General features: G+C 44.4%; 1 protein-coding gene and 1 long non-coding RNA gene across 4 annotated transcripts in view; one reads left to right on the top strand and one right to left on the bottom strand.

Moving 5' to 3' along the window:
• The window catches only part of LOC309854521 (uncharacterized protein), a 128,259-nt gene extending 111,692 nt beyond the window's left edge, over nucleotides 1-16,567 (bottom strand). For all 3 annotated transcript variants that reach the window (XM_082713774.1, XM_082713775.1, XM_082713776.1), the window contains exon 1: nucleotides 16,532-16,567. In XM_082713774.1, the coding sequence (XP_082569900.1) occupies nucleotides 16,532-16,546 (15 nt within the window). In that variant the 5' untranslated portion in view covers nucleotides 16,547-16,567. The remainder of the gene's footprint in view (nucleotides 1-16,531) is intronic.
• On the top strand, nucleotides 3,806-21,008 carry LOC309854541. The gene is made up of 3 exons (XR_014306293.1): nucleotides 3,806-3,858; nucleotides 19,880-19,950; nucleotides 20,688-21,008. It is a non-coding gene; the product is annotated as an uncharacterized lncRNA (long non-coding RNA).
• The last annotated feature ends 544 nt before the right edge of the window (nucleotides 21,009-21,552 follow it).

Raw genomic sequence — 21,552 nt, 5'->3', positions numbered from 1 at the left:
CAGTCCTACAGTAGTTCACCCTTTGCAGTCTCAAAGAGGTGTGTGTTTTTTGAGGGTTGACCAGACTCCCTAGCCCTTTCTGCACCCTTAACCATCCAAAAGAAGCTCACAGAAGCTTCTCCCACCCACACCACCTCAACCACATGTCGAAAGAGTGCACCAGTAAACAGCCTCAGCTTGCTGCCCGCAGGAGCTAAGGGCAAGGTGCCTGTCGTAGCAAAGTCTCGGGTTACCAAGACTTCTTTCCCTTTGCACCCCCATTCTGCAGGGCATTTTTAGTGGCTTATAAGTTTTGGCATAAATAATTAAAACTAGGTTAGCCTTGTCAGAAATAAACACTTGCAGCTGCGATATAATATAGTCTTGAGGGTGTGTGAATGTTTGTGTTTCTTGCTGATACGTAAACCTTGCTCCATGGATAAGTCCACATTCCAGGGGTCATGTTCCTGTATCTGTTGGCGTAAACTGAAAGCACAGAATTGTCAGCCTCACTCCCTTCAACCAAACAGCTCCATGGACCCAGGGACAAGCTGGCACTGGCCATGTGCAGCTGCGGGCTGTAAACCACGTGTCTAGGTTAATATTTGCTTATGTTTCTATCTTGCCTGGTAGGTGGATGGAATTTGCCTAATGATTGTGTTTCCCTGAAAAGTTAATCAGTATCTAAAGGAACCAGTCACAGAGCACCACAGAGGTGTAGTAAAGTTGGACTGTTGTACCTGTTCCCAAGGGTCATGTCCCTGGGGTCAGAGCGACAGGTAGGCTGCAGGGACAGGGCATGTGACCTGAGGAACCCAGGCCTCTATGGCTGCTGGGCCGTTGTATGCCCTGTGCAAGACTCTGGAATCCGAAAGCCTGGGTACTATGTGATCTGGCCCACCAACTGGCCTAGCTACAGCCCTGCTTTCTTCAGGCTCCTTCACCCCCTGATGGGGAGACCTCTGTGTCCACTTTGTCAGGGCTGTTCATCCTAGAGTGATCAGCCAGAGGGACACTTCCATCCCTGCCAACAAAAACTGAGCATACATCATGGGCCACGCCTTGAGGACACTGAAAGGAGGAAGGCGACCAAGATGCTGGCCCTGGAGCAGTGGACAGTTGAGAGAAGGGAGACCAAAAGGGCAATTACAGTCTGGTGTGTGACATGCTCCATGAGGGAGTCTGCCCATGAACACAGCTTGGGGGATCAGGGATGCCTCTTAGAGGAGAAAAACAAAATCTGAGCTAAGAACCTGGAGGGCAGTTGGATCTCAAGGATGTCTACATCCTACTCACCCAAATCTGTGAATATTACCCCCTATGGCAAAGAGCTCTTTGGAGGGGTGATAAAGGTAAGTATCTTGAGATGAGAGGTTATGCTGGATTATCTGGGTGGCCCCAAATGTAATCACAAGTGTCTTTGTAAGAGGGAGACAAAGGGAGACCTGACTTTGGCCGAGGAGAAAGCACGCTGACTACAGAGAGGATCCTAGAGTGATATGCTTTGAAGATAGGTTGGGGGCCTCCAGCCTGAAACACGGGAAGCCCCTAGAAGCTGAAAAAAGCAAGGAAATGGGATTCTCTCCTCAGAGACTCCAGAAGGAACCAGCCCAACCAATACTTCCGGCTTTAGCTCAGGGAAACAGATTTCAGACTGCTGGCCTATAGCAGGTTAAGAGAATAAACTTGGCTTGTTTTGAGCCACTATGTTTGTGAAAGTTTGTTACAGCAGCAATGGGAAACTAATACAGTGGGGGTGGGGTTTGGAGACAGCAAGTGGCCGAAGCCAAGGACGCAACCTGGCAAAGACTGGGTATGACACATCTTAGGACTGCAGCTGGACTGCCAGGTTGATGTCAGGGAGGGGAGGGAATGATGTGGTCAGAGTTCAGACTGAGGATGTGCTTAAGGTCAAAACTCAGACCCTATACGTCACATCACTCAACTAGGGTTTCTCCTGTGGGCCCTGGGAGTCATCAAGAGTGATTTGAGCAGGAAAGAGACACTATCAAATGGTGACCAAGGAAGATATCTCTGGCTAGTAATGCAGAGTCCCAGTTGAGGAGGGTGGAGGGACCTAAAACCAGAGGCAGAGAGGATGCAGGCAATATTCAGTCCTGGCTCTGTGGCTCTAGTAGCTTCCATTGGGTTTCCAAACTCTCCTCCAAAGAACTAGATCAACTTCATTTCATTCAATTAAATACTGAATCATTCCTGACTTGTATAGGAGTACCCAAGTTTGTTCTTTATGGTCATTGTCAACAAATAGCACTGTGGTAGGCTTCAGTTTTTGAGATATAAAATTAGGCGATGCAGGTGGATTTTTCCAACTAGATCTTATGTAACCATAATGAGGAAACTAACTTGTGATGGCAGCTGGGCCTGGAACTGGTAGGCTGGAATTTGGGGCCTGTGTTTGTATGTCTTTAGTGGATTATATCTGCTACTGCTGATGCTTTCCGGTCTCTGGTCCCTTCATCAGGTGCCAATGTCTGCAGCAAAATCCAGATTTTCTTGTACTCTCCTAGGTGCCCCTTGATAGAACTTGATACAAAGTTAAATCCTGCAGGAGCCAGTCAAACATAAACAGAGAATGGTGATGCCTGTTCTACCTAAAATCATTTAAATTCAGAGGATTAAAAAATACATCCTGAGGCCAACTTTGTAACTCTAATGAAACTAAGCCCCTTTCAAAAATCAGCCTTCCTTCACAGCTTCCTCTGGGCCCCTTTTGTAAAGAGAACCCACCAATCTGGCTTTTTAAAAATTTGATTTTTAGTACGGGAGAGCTAGAGAGGGATCATCAGAGTGGAGCAGGTGCCAGAACCTTCCTGGTGACAGGCTTGAGTCCTGAGAAGACCAGCTCTCTCCCTCCTTGCCACCCCAGCTGCAGATGCCAAGGTTGAGATAAAGTTTAAAGGACATTGTTAATAATAAACTCAACCACTTAGGAGAAGTCATTGGTTTAGAATATGAGCTCAAGCCTGGGGTATGTGGCCAAGGAGAAAAGCATTTGGGAGAACAGGCTTTTCCTCTTAGGCAGCAGGAATGTTGTAGCCCTTCAAACGTAAATAAAAGCCAAAAAAGCTTCCTGACAGAATGTCCTTATTTAAGAAGGGGTCTGGGAGTTCTCTCAGCCTAATGAATAAAACCTGGGATAAACTTTTTTAGGCAGGCTCATTTCATTGAAGGATTCAGGGTAGTGTGTGGTGAGGGAAAATGACAACTGAGTAAATTAGCAAAGAACAAGAGGCCTGGAGCTGTAATTTCTGACTTCTGTTTACAGTTTCGAGATCTTCAGTCTGCATATCCATAAAATGTTGCTAATTAACTTTGCCCCAAACTCTGTGTACCAAAAAGTTTACTGAAGAGAGAAGTGAAGTAATATCAATAAAACCCAGCAATGCTGCCTTATTTATTATTGGCCATGAAAGATGCATTCCTCCAAGATCTTTACATATGAATTTATTTAAACTTCACAGCAAACCTAGGAGATACTTTGGGATTATCCTCATTTTTAAAGGTGAGTAAGCTGAGGTATAGCGAAGACCCATATTTTACACAAAGTCACAGCAGCCAGAGCAGGAATTTGAACCCAAGAAGTTGATCTGCAGAGTCTAGGATCTTAACTACTATTGTATTTTATAGCCTTGCTAGAAAAAGAAAATCCAAATGATTGACTGCCCAGCAACTATCTCTAAAAAGTAGTCAAAGCAGTAGAGTTGTGTATTCCAAATTAGACCAACCCTACACAGATGTCACACAGATGACAGTGATAAACAAAGCATACAAAACAACTGTGTGAAGCCACTAGAGCATGACCATAATTATGCAGAAGCCGGAGGGGAGTTGACACATGGAAGAAGAAAAGGACCATGGGTGAGCTTCCCTTTATTTATTTATTTTTTAAATTTGTATGGGTTTTTACCTGGTGGTAGACCTCAGTCAGGTGTGCAAGGTAACTAGAGTCTGGGAACAAACTTGAAATCTTATCAGCCTGAGGAATGAGATAAGTGAATTTGGGGCTGCCAAAGCAGCTATAAAGGGAAGGGGAAAATCCTGGAAAGGATAGAGCAAAGGGAGGGAACCCTAAATTCTATATATAAACTCTGCTCAAATCTCTGGTTGACTTCTGAGCTACACACATATAGGGCAAACTCCAAGCAGTTAAGCGAGGCGAAGAGAACCAAACAAAAAATGCAGCTGCTGCCCAGTGGAGAGGAGATAGAGTTTGAAGTTGGAGTTCAACCAAGCTAGTTGCCTATTAGAACAATAATCAATAGAAATCAACATGTTACTGAAGAACATACCAGAAACTAGAGTCTGTACAATGTATCATTCACAGTGACCAAATTCAAAATCATGAGATGTTTCAAGAAGAGAGAGAACCCGTACTCAAGAGAGTAACCCATACTCAAGAAAAAAGGCAATCGGGGTGCCTGGGTGGCTCAGTGGGTTAAATCCTCTGCCTTTGGCTTAGGTCATGATCCGAGGGTCCTGGACTTGAGCCCAGCATTGGGCTCTCTGCTCAGCAGGGAGCCTGCTTCCCGCCCCCCTGCCTGCCTCTGCCTATTTGTAATCTCTGTCAAATAAATAAATAAAATCTTAAGAAAAAAAAAAAAAGGCAATCAATGGAGACACACTGAGAAGATCCAGATATTGGAACTAGCAGACAAGGTCTTTAAAGCAGCTATTATAATTATGCTTAAGAATTAAAAAAAAAAAAGTTCACAATCAATGAAAAGACATAAATTCTAGCAGATAAACAGAAATGATTAAAAAATAGCTTGAAATTCTGGGACTAAAAAATACAGTAAAAATTCATTGAATTTTTACATAAAAATTCATTGGATCGGCTCACGAGAGGATTGGAAATGACAGAATAAAGTGTCAGTGAACTTAATGATACATCAACAAGAATTAAACAATCTGAAGAAAAGAGAAAAATGAAGTTTAAAAAACAAGTAAGTGATCAGAGACCTGTGGGACAGTATCAAGAGGTCTATCATTTATGACTGGAGCTCTAGAAGGAGGGAAGAAAATGAAGTAGGAAAAAAATGTTTCAAGAAGTAATTGCCAATCTTAATTCAAATTTGATGAAAGACATAATATTATAGATGCAAAAATATAAGCAAACACCAAGCAGGATAAATACAAGGAAAACCATATGTAGTAGTAGTCCATCTTAGCTGAAACCAAACATAAAGAGAAAATCAGCTAGAGAAAGATGGCATATTACATACAAGGGACTAACAATATAAATGACAGCTGGTTCATTCATGAAGGACAGAAAGAGTGGAGATATGAAGTCAGTTGATCCTCTCTAAAGGTCTGGAAGAAAAAAACAAACAAACAACCCTGTCAATCCAGAATTCCATATTCAAAAAAACACACCTCAAGAAATAAAGGTGAAATAAAGACACTTTCATATAAATAAGAACTAAGGGAATTAGTCATCGGCAGACCTGAACTACAAGAAATGATAAAGTTCTTTCATGCTGAAGTGAAATGATATCAGACAGAAACTCAATTCATCAGAAAGGAATGAAGGATGTTATAAATGGTAAGTATGTGGATACAGGTAAGAGTCTATTTTCTCTTTAAAGTTTTAAATACATGGGTGCCTGGGTAGCTCAGTGGGTTGGGCCGCTGCCTTCGGCTCAGGTCATGATCTCAGGGTCCTGGGATCGAGTCCCGCATCGGGCTCTCTACTCGGCAGGGAGCCTGCTTCCTCCTCTCTCTCTCTGCCTGCCTCTCTGCCTACTTGTAATCTCTCTCTGTCAAATAAATAAATAGAATCTTTAAAAAAAAAGTTTTAAATACATATGAGTACTTAGAGAGAGCAAAACTTGTAACATTATATTGTAAAGCATAGAACATATGTAGATATAATACATGACTAGAGTATACAGACAAAGGCAGTAAATAAAACTGCACGGTTGCAAAATTTTTACATTTTGTGAAATGACTCTAAGTAAATTGTAGTAAGTCAAGGATATTTATTATAATCTGTAGAACATTTACTTTTAAAAAAAACTAGTGCAAATAGGGATCACTAAAAAACCTGTAGATAAATTAAAATGTGATTCTAAAACAAAACAGAACAGAAAACAAAACAACCCCCACCTCCAACCACACTACCTCCAAGAGAACAGGAAAGAGAAACAAAAATAAAAATAGATTGGACAACCTAAAAACAATGAATACCCACATAGGTATATTAATTACATTAAATATGAATTGACCAAAACACTCCACTTAAAATTTAAAAATTAGCAGTCTGGAAAGAAAAAGGAAAAACCTAATTTTATGCTGTCTACAAGCACAATTTAAGTATAAATTCAGAGGAAGTTTGTAAGAAAGTTGGAAAAACTATATTAACACTAATTATTTATAAAATGAACTCATTCTATGAGATCATCATAACCCTGGTACCAAAACCAAGGAAAGTTATTACAATAAAAGTAAAACACACACCAATATTCTCCATGAACATGGGTGCAAAAATCCTTAACTAAATATTAGCAAGTTGAATCTCAAAAATAAAAGAAACAACTCTATTAAACACAGGCAAAAGATGTGAGCAGATACTTCACAAAATAGGATATATCACCAACCAGAAAGCATGTGAAAAAGTGATCAACATCATTAATCACCAAGGAAATGTAAATTAAAACCACAATGATATACCACTACTACCCACCAAAATAGCTTAAAGATGACTAAAAACACTAAAATGTAGGGATGTCAAGAAGCAATCAGAACTCTCATACATTATTAGCAGATCAAAAATAGTTCAAACATTTTAGAAAAAAAATCTGCCTAGTTTCTTATAAAATTAAACATATGCCTCCCATACATCTCAGCAATTCTACTCCTCTACTCCTTTTAGTACTTACCTAAAAGAAATGAAAACATATCTCCACAAAAGCTTTATACAAGCATATTCATAGACATTATATTTATAATTGCTAAAAATTGGGAAACAACCAAAATGTCCATCATTAAGAGAATGGATAAACAAACTATGATATATTCATACAAATGGAATAAAAGCAGTAAGAAAAACAAATTAACTACCAATAAATGCAAAAAAGGATGAATCCTTAGCTGAGTGACAAAAGCCTTACACAGAAAGATTATGTGCTGTGCAGTTTCATTTATAGACAGTTCTAGGACAGGCAAAACTAACCTAAGTTTAAAAAAAAAATCAGAATAACACTTGTTCTGGGAGTGGAGATGGAGATTGAGGGGGAAGAGTATTTGGAACCCTTTAAGGTAACGGAAATATTGTATATCTTGATAAGAGTTTGGGTTACACAGGGATCTGAATTTCTCAACGCACAGTGATTGGTACACTTACAATTTGTGCATTTTAGTTTTTGTAAATTCTACTTGAAAAAAGAAAGAGCTACCTACAAATAGTGAACTTTAGTTGATGATGTGCAATCTAACATGTTTACGGGTGAGGAATGCTGAGGTCCACAACTCAGAAATGTATCAAATAAGGTGGAGGGATCTCTGGGTGGATAGATGGATAAATGCATGATAAAGCAAATATTGCAAAATGTTAACAAATGCAAAATCTAGATAGAGGGTATATAACTGAACACTGTAGAGTTCTTTCAATTTTTCTGGATTTTGAAATTTTTTATAGATTGAGAAAAAAAGAATAGAGAATAGAGTTAAGTAGGGGAAAAAAGTGAAGCGGGCTCTTGGGTTCATAGACAATCAAAGGAATGTATAATGAACGCTGAGGTGCATTGAAATGTCTGCAGCACGGTTTCCAAATTGGATAATTCTGAAAATATCGTGGAGAGCCTAAAAAGTATGGGTGTCTCAGCTCCCCTCTTAGAAGTCCTAATTTTGGACTGATCTGGGATGGAGCTGGAAATACTTTTAAAAGCTCACCAGGTGATCCCTGATAACCATCCATCTTAGGAACCACCGGTTGAAGAGGCCACAGTTACTTTTACCTGCAAGAAGGGAAAGATACTGTATACAAGGAAAATCAAGTAATATTTTCAGTTTTGGTAATCTCTGTTCACTTGTTAAGCCTTTACTTTGAAAACAGTTTAACATGGAGCCATTAGTAGTGACTGGTTTCAGTTCATTGTTGTTCTAGGTATAATGGAGTCAGATGTTAAATGCGGGCGCTCCTCATTTCCCCGCTCAAAGGAGTAGTGGTGATGCCACTCGCAGTTGATGATAAACTGGACATCTGGGTGATGCTGAAGACACTGCAGCAGATGTGCATTACAGGGGTATCCTCATGTGGCATCTTGAGCCTTGACAGGGCTGCCTTGGGTAGGAGGAAGTTCAAAGTATCTCCTTCCTGCCCTCATCCCCAAGGCTTCTAGGTAGTTTCCCAGCCTGGGATTCTCCCCACCTCTTTCCCATTTATCCCAATCCTTCAAATTCATCAGGTCCCCCTTTCTACTAAGACTTCCCCAATTCCCATGGAGCAGAGCTTTTTGGATGGATCACTGGCACAATTCCTATCTCGCAGTATACCTTTTTTTTTTTTAATCTTTTTTTATTCTTTCACATCCCTACTTTCCGTTTCCATACCAGATAAGGAAGGCGTGGTGAACATTTGCTATTTATTTTGCCTGCCCTGGAATTCCCCTCCTCATGAATGAATGTTTATCTCCTGCAAAAAAACCAAAACCTTCCAGACACTCTGTTTTTCATCCTCCCTTTTGGTTAGGATGTGGGCATGTGGTTCTAGACTCCTGCCTCTGACTTGGAATCCTAGGCTTTGCCATGACGGGTGGCCTCATCAGCTGGTTCCTGTGAGGTTACCCAGTGGTTCTTCTTGTTCTCCAGCCTCTCATGGTTTCTGCCCATTTTCTGAGTCTGAGTCCCAGCTCAGCTTCCCAGCTATACTTTTCTAAATTTCTTTTCTTCTGGAACCAGGCCATTTTTCTGTTGCTCGCAATTAGGCGAATAAATTTGATCTATATAAGCATTTAAGATACTGAACAACTACGAATTTAGGATTCCAGGTAAGACTCAAAATTTCTTCATCCCTTCAAGAATTTTCCTAGCCATTTAGGGAGGTGTGCTTACTTTTGAGATCTTCTGTGTGGTTCTCTCTTTCTAGAGAGCTTGTCTCAGCTCTCCATCCAGGTTGTAAAGCCTTGAGGTGGGGCTTGTTCTGAGTCCTCCTGTAGTCCAGCTGAGAGGCTAGCTGGTAGTTTTGCTCTTGTAAATACTTACTGATTGACTGAGACACTAATAGAAGTCATTTGCTTTCTTCAAATATGAACATTTCTTATGAGCCGGTAATTCTCCCAGTCCCATGTAAATGTATGTGTATTCTCTGGGTGCGACATTCCATTCATTTTGGGTTGAATTAAGTCCATTTATTTTGGGTTATCATGTAAGCCTTCTCCAATTTCCTTTGGGTCTTTGGTTTAAAACTGTTTCCTCATAAAAGGTTTAAGAATTCTTTCAGCCGTATTCAAATCTCTCCCACCATAGCTGGTGGGCTCCCTCCCTGCATATCTCAAGGGCTCTATGACCTTCAAGCTGAGAGGCCCAGGAGGCACACCAAAGATTGTCACCATGGCTTTTATTCCAGAGAACAAAAATCAAAGTTGTACACAGAAGCTCTGTCTGGCCAAGCCATTGTCAAGGCCCTCGAGGCTAACTTCATTCACTTACCAGTATTGGCTCTTTCTTGGAAAAGGCACCTGCGTGCATATTTCCTTTCCCGACTCCTATCAGTGGACTCTACCCAGCTGAGAGTCTGACAATCTGTGGATTTTGAACATGAACAAAACAGCTTCTTCCTGTAAAAACACCCTGAGGAGCAGGTAGATTGGTGTTAACTAAAGCTGCTGTCTCCTTTCCAGTCTTGTTACAGATAGGGCCTGGATCTGTGACCTCATCCATCAGTCTGCTGTCAGAGAGAGAGGGAGCACTAACTGTTTGCCAGCAGGGGGCCCAAAGAAATAAAGAAGACAAAGCCCTGCCCTTAAGGGTACTAGTTCAGTTCAAGAAATATGTACAGACTGCCTACTTGAGCAAACTGGTATAGGGCAGTGGGCTGAAACCAGGGTTGATCATGGCTGAGAGATATTAGGTGGGTCTTCCAAGTCTCTGCTACTAAGGTGGGAGGTCTGGGATCCTTAGGGTATGCCACGACGCCCTCAGGGTGGAAGGTGACAGCATCCTGTGCCAAACAGCTGTCCGTGGTCAAGCCGCGGATAGCATTGGATGCCGGTTCCTGGGCCCCACCTTCAGAGGCCCTGGTTCACTAGTCTTGGGGGAGACCAGGAATCTGCATTTTAATTAGTGCTGCTGGTGGTTCTGATGCAGGTGTTCCAGGGACCAAACCTGGAGACAATTTCTCCTTCAGAGGCATTTGGGATAAAAATTTCACCCAAACCTCCTGAGGCCACACCATATCCACCAAACAAAGGAAGTGATTGCTCATTTTTAACCACAGCCACCACAGAGTGGATACACCTGGTAATTTCTACAGCCTCCCCAACTGCAAAAACAAAGTATGCCTCCCACTCCTTTGTGGCTAACAGCTTCTATTAACTAACAGGGGAGAGCAGCTTATTGCCTCTGGCACAATTTCAGTAGTTTCATCCTTCAGAAAAATCTAGAGTTTTGCCCCAACAGAGGCTTCTGCTTAAGGACCACTCCCCTGGGTCTGATAACAGCTACCCCGACCTGAGCGTCCTAAAGGACATAGAGCTCAAGAAATCCACATCGGGCTCATCAGAGGAGGCTCCAGAAGGGAGCTGGGCCATCCATGGGGACAAGGCGAGCCCAGATGGAAAGGGACAAATGGGGTACGCAGCAGGAAGGAAGGTTTTGAGGTGGGAATGACCCTCCTTACCTGTGAGGGCTCCAGCCTCAGGCAGCACATGGGAGCCCTCAGCTGTAGGGGGAGGAGGAGGACAGTAATGGGGAAGAACCTATCCCACTGCAGGCTGCGGATGGAGGTAGGGGCCAAAGAGGCGGATGGCACCTAGATGTGTCCAGACCCTCGGGTCTCCGCCTGCAGGAAGCAGTCAGGCGCAGGCTCCTCTGAGGGCCAGCCTGCTGGAGGGGCAGTGGCCAGATGTTCTCACCTGGAATTGAGGGCAGAGACTCAGGTAGGGAACTCTCAAGGGGGAGAGGGCTGAACCTGGAAAAGGGGCTTAGTAAAGTCGCCATCAAAGAGTACTAGCCTGGTATTAAGCCCTGAGACAATGAGGAAGAGTGACAGGACAAGCTGAGGTCAGTCAGCAGATTAATCGTGGAAGGTAGCCCCTGGCTGGGATGCACTCACAGAACAATTAGGAAGAGAAAAGGGAAATGGAGGCGATTAAAAACTGGGGAGTCTCATCATAAGCTGAACCAATAGAGAGTTTCTGGAGATGCCACATTTAAACTTCCCTTCCCCTTCGGCCCCTCCTCCATCTTGAAGCCAAAAGTTCACATTATTCCACAGGGCACCCAATAAATGTCCAGTGCTTCTCTAAATCAGTTTGACTTCTTTTGTTCCTTGATAGACGGGAGGAGCCAGCCTCAGCTGGAGTAGGGGTGGAGGCTACAGGACCCTTGCCTCAAGGTCTGTAACCCCAAGCCTGGTCCTGTTTTCCATTAATAATATCATTAAGGCCAATGCATCTGAGTGGGCCCCTAAGAACTTATCTGAAGATTAATATCACAAGCCTGATACTGAGCACAAAGCTCTAAAACATATTCGTGCTCAGGAAGATGTTTGCTAATGTTTGGCTTTTATTTCCCTTGGAGCTGGTATACATCAGTGAGGCCTGGGGATAATGAATAACAGCACGGACTATAAATTTTAAAACAAACAAAATAAAAACTGAAAGAATGCTAATGCAGACCATTGCTGGGATATGGCGGGTGTTGCTAAGATCGTGGTGATTAGACCTTACTGAGCAGATTCTATTATCTGGTTGTTAGGAGCAGTAGGTGACTACCTCTTTATTGTATTGGTTCCTGAGTTATAAATTCTCAACACATCACCTTGCAAATGTGACAAATGAGGCGACAGCAGGAAGGCAAGGGAGGGCAGACTTGAGAAGAAGATGGATGGGGTCTCTGGCAGGGGCCACTGGCTTCCCACCAAAACCTATCTCCCCTTCTTGCTGGGTGAGAGTTAGGCAGTATGGTCCAGTTCCTCCTGCAAGTAAGAGTGGCCAAGGACTGGATAACTGACTTCCAGCCAATGGAGGGTGAGGAACTTTTGAGACAGCAACATGCTTCCTTTATGGTCTTGTTCCCCCTCCATTGGCTCAAGGCCCTTGTGGATAATGAGACCACAGCTGGAAGGAGCCTGGGTCCCTGAATCACCCTGCAGCATAGAGCCACCTGCTGATCTGGAACGTCCACCCTGGAATGTTACAGGATCTAGAGATACACTTCTAATGTATACAGGTCCAGACATTTTGGGGTCTAGTTGTTACAGTGGTTTAGCCCGTCCTAAGTAGAGCAGGGCCAATTCAGCATACCCACCACAGGAATTCTGAAATGGGAAGGAGGACCACAGAAACTTTGCTTTTCATGAGAGCTCACTCCTAGGAAGAAAGGAGTCTTCCTAGGAAGACATCTTTCTTGGGGCTGATGGTCAAGGTCTGGGAACCCAGAAATAGGACCCTTGAATAAAGTATGGAGGGTGGTAGGGGCTGACCTTTTCCTGAGGTGGGAGGAGAGCCTCAAAGCTCTTCCTGGGCCATTCCTGGCTAAACAGGGGTAAAGACTTTAAGACTGACAGTCATGCAAAATGCCCTCTGGAAATTAGGGTCCATTTCTTCAGTAGAAGGAACCAGAAGTTAGTCAAACATAGCAGCCAAACAAATCCAACATCACAGGCTTCTGCTGAGGAGTTGGGTATGAATGCAAACCCTAGGAGGAGCTGTCAGCTTACAGAGGAGTGCAGGTCCAGCGGCCCCAGGCACCAGGGGCTCCTCCGTAATATGGTCCTGGGAAGGAGCCACTGGTAAGCATGAATCAGAGACCCTCAGTGGGATCAAGAGCAGCCCGCCTCCATGAAGCCTCTGGGGACAGTGTGTAAAGGACTGCAGCAGCAAGAGGCTGATCTAGGACATCAGGAGAAAGGCCTGAAAGGTGGGTATGGAACGCAAGGGACACGCCCTTGACACACCCTTGAGGTTGAACTCAAGCCCTTCATTTTCTCTTCCAAGATGCTACAACCCTAGGAAGTAAGCCATAAATTTAAATACGTATTAAATCACTATGTTAATGACATTCCAACACTGCCCTTGGGTACTCAGCTGTAAAGATTGACTCAGTGGAAAAGACATTTTCAAACCGGAGGGAAAAAACAAGATACTTTTCTCTGAAGTATTCATTCAATAAATATTTTCCCAGGGGTTACAGAGAGAAATAAGGCCTGCCTCCTGACCCACTGAGCTAATAAAGTAGGAGTGTGATTTTCCAAAGCAGAGGTATGTATGTCAAGAGGAAGAGACCCCGAATCGCTAAGGAAATGTTGAAAAACAAAAATAAAATGGGGGGCATCACGATACCTGATTTCAAGCTTTACTACAAAGCTGTGATCATCAAGACTATACCATCAAGACTATACTATGCCAGCATGGTACTGGCATAAAAACAGACACATAGACCAGTGGAACAGAGTAGAGAGCCCAGATATGGACCTTTAACTCTATGGTCAAATAATCTTCGACAAAACAGGAAAAAATATACAGTGGAAAAAAGACGGTCTCTTCAATAAATGGTGCTGGGAAAACTGGGCAGCTATATGTAGAAGAATGAAACTGGACCATTCTGTTACACCGTACACAAAGATAAACTCAAAATGGATAAAAGACCTTAATGTGAGAAGGAATCCATCAGAATCCTAGAGGAGAACATAGGCAGTAATCTCTTCGATGTCAGCCACAGCAACTTCTTTCAAGATATGTCTCCAAAGGCAAAGGAAACAAAAGCAAAAATGAACTTTTGGGACTTCATCAAAATCAAAAGCTTCTGCACAGCAAAGGAAACAGTCAAGAAAACAAAGAGGCAACCCACGGGATGGGAGAAGATATTTGCAAATGACAGTACAGATAAAAGGTTGATATCCAGGATCTAAAAAGAACTCCTCAAACTCAACACACACAAAACAGACAATCATATCAAAAAATGGGCAGAAGATATGAACAGACACTTCTCCAATGAAGACATACAAATGGCTATCAGACACATGAAAAAATGTTCATCACTAGCCATCAGGGAGATTCAAATTAAAACCACATTGAGATAGCACCTTACACCAGTTAGAATGGCCAAAATTAGCAAGACAGTTTACAACATGTGTTGGAGGGGATGTGGAGAAAGGGGAACCCTCTTACACTGTTGGTGGGAATGCAAGTTGGTGCAGCCTCTTTGGAGAACAGTGTGGAGATTCCTCAAGAAATTAAAAATAGAACTTCCCTATGACCCTGCAATTGCACTACTGGGTATTTACCCCAAAGATACAGATGTAGTGAAAAGAAGGGCCATCTCTACCCCAATGTTTATAGCAGCAATGGCCACGGTCGCCAAACTGTGGAAAGAACCAAGATGCCCTTCAACAGACGAATCGATAAGGAAGATGTGGTCCATATACACTATGGAGTATTATGCCTCCATCAGAAAGGACAAATATCCAACTTTTGTAGCAACATGGACGGGACTGGAAGAGATTATGCTGAGTGAAATAAGTCAAGCAGAGAGAGTCAATTATCATATGGTTTCACTTATTTGTGGAGCATAACAAATAGCATGGAGGACATGGGGAGATAGGAGAAGGGAGTTGGGGAAAATTGGAAGGGGAGGTGAAACATGAGAGACTATGGACTCTGAAAAACAAACTGAGGGTTTTGAAGGGGCGGGGGGTGGGAGGTCGGGGTACCAGGTGGTGGGTATTATAGAGGGCACAGATTTCGTGGAGCACTGGGTGTGGTGCAAAAATAATGAATACTGTTATGCTGAAAATAAATGAAAAATAAATTAAAAAAAAAAAAAGAAGAGAAAGGGGGCAATTCAATAAGAAAAAGAACATTCAGGGAGAGAAAGAAATGAAATATATTAAAACGTAACAATCTAATAATGAGCGGACAATGAATTTGATTATATTCCAGAATTATCCCACAATTTTACTTTTAAATTCTGTCAACATTCTAAACTATTTAGCTTGACATGAATGACATCTTTGTGTGTGCTCAGCAGGAACTGAATTTTAACTAGTGGTAAAAAGCCATACAATTACTTCCCTGCCCCGAAGAAGGTGTGAACCTGGCCTTTTGCACTGAATTTTAGCCTGGTGGGTTTGAGAGCAGACCTGTCCTGTGCCCACCTCCCTTCCCCAAGTGGGAACTGATGGAGACACTAGGGGAGAGACAGGGACAGGAGGTGAGGCTAGACTGTTAGATCTCTGCTCTTAGGGGGTCTCGAGCTTTTTTTGGGACAGTGGCAAATCTGCAGAACCACTTCAGCACTCACACTGGAACACAAAACATCCCAAGTAAAATGAAGTTGAAAGTGTTATTTGCAAAACTAAACATACTCTTGCCATATAATCGAGCAATTGAGCTCCTTGAAAACTTAACTTCGGTACAAAAACCCGGACACGGACGTTTATAGCAGTTGTGTTCATAGTTGCCCAAATCTGGAAGCAGCCAAGATGTCCTTCAACACGGGAATGGATACACTGTGATACATCCAAACAGAGGACTAGTATTCAGCAATAAGAAGAAATGAGCTAAGCAGCCATGAAAAGACTGGGAGGAACCTTAAATTCATATTACTAAGTGAACTCAGCCAATCTGAAAAGGCTTCATATTGTGTAATTCCAACTACGTGGTTTTCTAGAAAAGGTAAAAACGACAGAGACGGTAGAAAGATCCGCTGTTGCCAGGGGTTGGGGCAGGAGGTGAGCAGCAGGGGACCAGAGAGGAGGGAGGGACGAATGGGTGGAGCACACAGGAATTTGAGGGCCTCGAAACTAGTCTGATATACTGTATTGCTGCAGACGTGTCTTTCTCCATTCGTCAGAACCTACAGATGGCACACCAGGAGTGAATCAGTGCACACTAGGGACTGTAGTCAATAATAATAATAATTGATTCATCATGCGTCATAAATGTATCACACCAATACAGGTGTCAGTAACAAGTGGGGCGTCTGGGAACTTTGTACTCTTTGCTAACATTACTCCGGCCTGCCAGCTGTGATGTCAGCCTCCACAGTCCAGACCTACTACTCTGAGGCTGACCCAGAGCCGCCCGCGCCTTCAGGAGTCATCCTGACCAGTGTGTTTGTGCTCACAGAAGTGACCACTGGTCTTCACTGACTGCTGGGACAACCAAGTGGGTGGTATTCCAGAGCTCTGCTGATTCGGCTGCCTGTGCTCAGGCCATAAGTTCCTAAGCCCCGATGCCCTTGCCTCTGCTGGTCAGAGAAGAGGGAGAAGAAGCAGGGCTGAGAAGGGAGGTGGGATGGCGCAGTGGGACACTCACAGGCTCTGGGGACAGCGGCTCTGGGCTGGTGTCCCAGGTCTCCCCTAACTCACCTGCAAAAGGGTCATTATAGCACATGCTTCATGGGGCTCTTGGAGGGAACAAAGGAGATGTTTGTTATAAGACAATGACCACAAATGCCTGGAATGGAGAAAAAGCTTAGTAAATGTTATACTTATTAAAATAAAATTCATTTTATTAATAATGATGATAAATTATAATTAAAACTAAAAGAATAATAGTAAGTGTTACTATAACTCCTTTCTCACAGGTTTTTGGCAAGGGATAGCTCAAAGGGGAGAATGTGTATAAATGCTCAAGACAGAAGCACAGTTTGCAGACAAGAAATGGTAGCTTTGGGATCACAAAATTATGTTATATTGTCCATAGTCATGACACAGCAAAGGATAGATACAGATGCTCGAAAAACCCACAGTGAACTCCTGCTGGGTTCTATTCACAAAGGTTGGAGTTCTCAAAAAAAAAAGTCTGCTGATGGAACAGTTATCAGACAATCCCATTTGGGTTTGCATTGTTATCTGGCTTCAATGGGCAGCCATCGCCTGGGTGACATTTCTAGAGCCAGTGCTCTGAGGGGTCAACACCTCCCTCCCTGGCTGGCTTCCACATTCCTCCAGCAGGAGCATCTTTTATGAGATGACAGGAGAGGCGTTCATAGAAAGGCAGTCAGTTACACAGTGGGACTGATGGTCTGCAGGAGAGCGATGGCCGCGTTTAACCCTCACCATGGGGGCCCAGCAGGCCATCAAAGCCCAGGCAGGGGGTCACAGGACCCCAGGGTGACCGGCTGTCCTGGCTCTGAGCAGACTCAGCTCCAGCGGGCTCTCCCTGGAGGCCAAGATGACCTCCAGACTCTAGCCAGCTGGGCACAGTGTCCTTGATATTTCTGGCTTGGTATTTGGGGCACAGGATGCCTGAGCTTCCACTCCTGCTGCTGTGGGGGCAGCCTCCATGCTCTGAATGTCCTGAGAACTCTTAAAAAAAAGAAAAAACAAAACAAAAAAAACTGGTCCAAAGCATGAGGAAAAGTGACTCTGGCCTCTGACACAGATCCTTTGTAGGAATATGTGCACAATAAATATCTCTGGGGTTTTCCTTCCAGACAGTGCATGGTACCCCAGTGTGTGGTATGTGAGGCACACACTGGCTTGGTTTGTACTGTAAATATATGCTGTACATGTATATGTACATATACATATATGTACAATATATGTACTGTAAATATATGCTCAGTGAATAGACCACTAGCTATTAGGCTCTTTTGCTGCTGTGATAAAGATTTGCAGAGTGTTCACAGGGAAAAGAGCTCCTGCCATGGGCAACATAGGAATGGAGCATGATTCACACAAGGCAGATGAGATCAAGGTCCTGTCCCATCCCCAGCACTCCTGGGACTCACCCTCCCCCCCCTTCCTTCCTTCCTTCCTTTCTTTCTCTCTCTTTCTTTCTTTCAAGATTTTATTTATTTGAGAGAGAGAGAGCAGGAGTGGGGGGAGGAGCAGAGGGAAAGGGCAAGAGAGAGAATCTCAAGCAGACTCTACACTCAGCACAGAGCCTGACGCAGGGGCTCGATCTCATGACCCTGAGATTATGACCTGAGCCAAAATCAAGAGTCAGATGCTCAACTGACTGAGCCACCCAGGGTGTCCCACTCCTGTGACTTTCTGGGGAACAGTGAGAGGCAGGGGGCACCTTGTTAACCTGAGCCAGGGCAATGATGAGGCCTGTCTAGGGCCACGACTCCTCTGAAAGTCCCTCCCCTGGGAGCTGTGTAGTGAAAGCAGCGGCTCATGTCCAGAGTGTTTACAGAGCTCCGGGAGTAGAAATGAGCAGAGCTAATATTTAGTCGTCTAGCCTGGTCTCGGCTGGGATTCACTTCCTAGTTCAGTCCCCAGGCTAGTGAGTAAAGGTTTTCAGCCTGGGCTTTAGCACTGGTCTCCATTTTACAGATTAGGAAACTGAGGTTGAGAGAGGTAGCAGCCTTGCCTGAGATTAATCAGCGTGTCTGTGCAGAGTCTAGATGTAAAGCCAGGCTATCTGACTCCAGACCTTGGCGCTTAGCCTGCGTGTCTGCAGAGCTCTGGACTCGCTCCTGGAGGAGTGGCTAGGCAGCACTCTTCTGGCATAGCCTACACAAGGAGAGTGCTGAACAGCCATGCCCCAGAGGTGAAGGCCCCGGTGAGTGTGCTGTCCTACTGCCGACACAAGCCTCTTGCACCTCTGTACTCCTGCAGGCTGGGTCGGCAGTGGGGGTTGCTCACTGGCCTCTGTGAGGCTGCTGGAAGCTGTGGGGCTTCAGACCTACCAGTTCTTTAACAAGAAAAGACCGTTAGGTCTAAGGAGGGTCAGGAGAGAAATGAGGCAAGAGGGATGCCAGTCGCAAGGCCTGTCCTCTTGGAAAGGAAGTCAAATTTTGGAATCATCTTCCTGGGTCGTCAAGGGGACTTACCGAACCCATTAGACCCATTTCTTCACAGCCTCTCCATATTTTGTGCAGAGTGCGAAGTTAAAAGACGGGCCATACTTGACTGCTGTCTAAGCCCCGGATGTTTGTCATCACTATTCTCTACTGCCCAACTCCACCTTCAGGAGTTTCAAAAATGTAGAGGGCATGATTTGGTCTGTGACTTTTGTATAAATTTATTTAATGAGATATATTTCCTCAGCACCTGCTGTGGACCGGGAATATCCATCCCTCCATTCATTCCCCTGATTTATTACAGGCCAAGTCCGTTGCGGCCTCCCCGGTGAGGTTCAGCAGGGGTCTCACTTAGGGATCCTGCCACACTGGGTGGGGCAGGAGGAAGGAAGAGTGGGGGAGGTGGTGGGAAAACTGGTTTACAGTTGTTGAGAGTTTCCTGTGAGCCAAGAGATTACATCATTTAGTCCTCTCCGTTGACTGTCAGGTAGATGTGCTCATTATCTCCATTTTACAAGGAGCAAATAAGATTTGGCAAAGTTAGGTAATTTCCCCCAAGTGTCATAGCCAGTACACTGCAGAGCTGGGTTTTGAACTCAGATCCCCGACTCCAATGCCTGTGCTTTTCTTTGCCGCCTTATATTCCTTGCCTTTCACAGGTATTATTAGCCCCAAACCCACAGGGAGTCGCCATCAGTCCCATGTAACTGTCAGGGAAACCAAGGCTCGAAGGGGAAGGGGGCTTGCCAAGGCCTCTCTGGCTGGAGCAGGGATGTGAGCCCAGGTAGTCTGGTGCCAAGTCCAGGGTGTGCGTGTAACTCCCCAGAGCCTCTCTGGTATACAGCCCTGGGGCCAGGAGCTAGGATGCAGGAGGTCCCACTGCAGCCTGGTTGGGCCTCACCCCGAGCATTGGTGTGACATAGATTGTGGGGCTGAAGACTGTTTTGCTGCTGTGTTTCAGGCTAGTGCCCAAACATCACTTGAAGTACTCAGGAAGCTGACAGGTGGAAGGTGATGGCCCGAGGAGTGCAGGTAGGAGTGGGCGAGAGGGAAGCCCCCCACCAAAGAAGGTGCCTTGGCAGGCCTTTGTGCTCTTCTCTTGTATTTCATGTTCCAGTGCCATACCCTGTGATTTTCATCATTTATGAGTGTGAAGTTAGAGGCCGCTGATTCACAGGGAAAGGAAATGGCAAAGGTTCTGAAACTTCCTGTTTGTCTGATATCTGCAAAGATATCTGCGTTATGCAAATACCCTCACTCCCGAAAAATGCAGGCGTGTACACACACACACACAGGCACACGCACCCTCTGCCTGGCCCTGTGCACTGTGTCTCCTCTGTACTGAGTACATTGAAAAATGATTCCACTCACATGGTAGCCAAGGTACTGGGGGAGCCTGCCATAGAAATGTATGATCATTAAAATAGCAGCGTTTGCATGTGGTTTGAATTGCTTAGCAGAGGTCTCTTCCAGGTAAGTCCTTGCTCTGGCCCCTGGCCCAGGGCTGGTTTGGTTTCCACCTGGCAGAGCCTGTGAGTCAGGGACCCGTTATGAGGGAAGCAGATGTGTGAAGAGGCCTCATCCTGGCCCCAGGCTCCTGTCCAGCCCAGGAGCTCCATTTCCTCATGGTTCATTCTTCCCTCAAGGGGCTCTTGGAATGTGCTGTATCCCGCTCCCAAGCCCCCAGTAAGTTGAGATAATGACAGACATTGAATATTTGTTCATTGTTGGTTCATTGTGATCTTTATGCAGGTCTTTCTTTCTTTCAGTATCAGTTCGGGATTCAGCCCAAGCCTGTGGCTTGCTGAGCTAGTCTGTGATTCCAGTGTTGACCCCTGGCAAGGACCTGAGATCCAGCCGGCAGGAGCAGCTGGTGGCTGCCTCCATGCTGAGGAACTTTTTAAAAAGCTGAATGTAAGCTTCGATTTTAATAGGTGAAAGTGAAAATGACATGTGACTTCCAGAAAATTCTCAAAGATTCAAAAGAATTGTTCTTTGTCATGAGTTGAATAGCATTCTTCAAACAAATGAATGCTTTTTCTCATATTCAGAGTTGCCTGAATTAGGGGAAATGGATATAAATTGTTGCAAGAGAGAAATTTGGTTAGCTATAAATTAAAATAATTTGTTTTTTTACTCATTACTCTCTTCTTGACCCGACCCAAAAGCCCTCATGTGAGCAGTTGGGGGTGGGGTGGGAATAGACTTTCATTCCCCTGTTTAGAAAGGGATAAGCCAGAAGTTCCAGCAGGAGAGTCCATTACCTAGCCCAAAGCCGGGTTTCCAGATCTGGCTTCTAGGCTGGTGGCTACCCTATTACAAAAGGGAGTGGCCCAGAGGGAGAAGCATGAGCTTGTAGAGGTCAAACAGGGTAGACATCTTGGGGCTGCTATTTGCCAACTGTGTGGCCTTGAGCACTTTTCTTAAACCTTGCCAAGTCTTAGTCTCTTTAACTGTAGAATGGAGTTTTCATGAGGATACAAGGGACATATGTATATAAAACGGCTGGCTCCAGGACCTGGAACCCCGAGGTCAATAAGTGAAGTATCACGATGACCACACCACTCCTTGACAGAGCCTCAGCCACTGCAACAGGTCATGTGGGACCTGAAGGGTCTTCAGAGAGTTTCTAGA

This window comes from Mustela nivalis, assembly GCF_964662115.1.
Source record: "Mustela nivalis genome assembly, chromosome: 2".
Classification (NCBI taxonomy): domain Eukaryota; kingdom Metazoa; phylum Chordata; class Mammalia; order Carnivora; family Mustelidae; genus Mustela; species Mustela nivalis.
The sequence above is the reverse complement of the archived record's forward strand: the minus strand, read 5'-3'. Positions and strand labels throughout refer to the sequence as shown.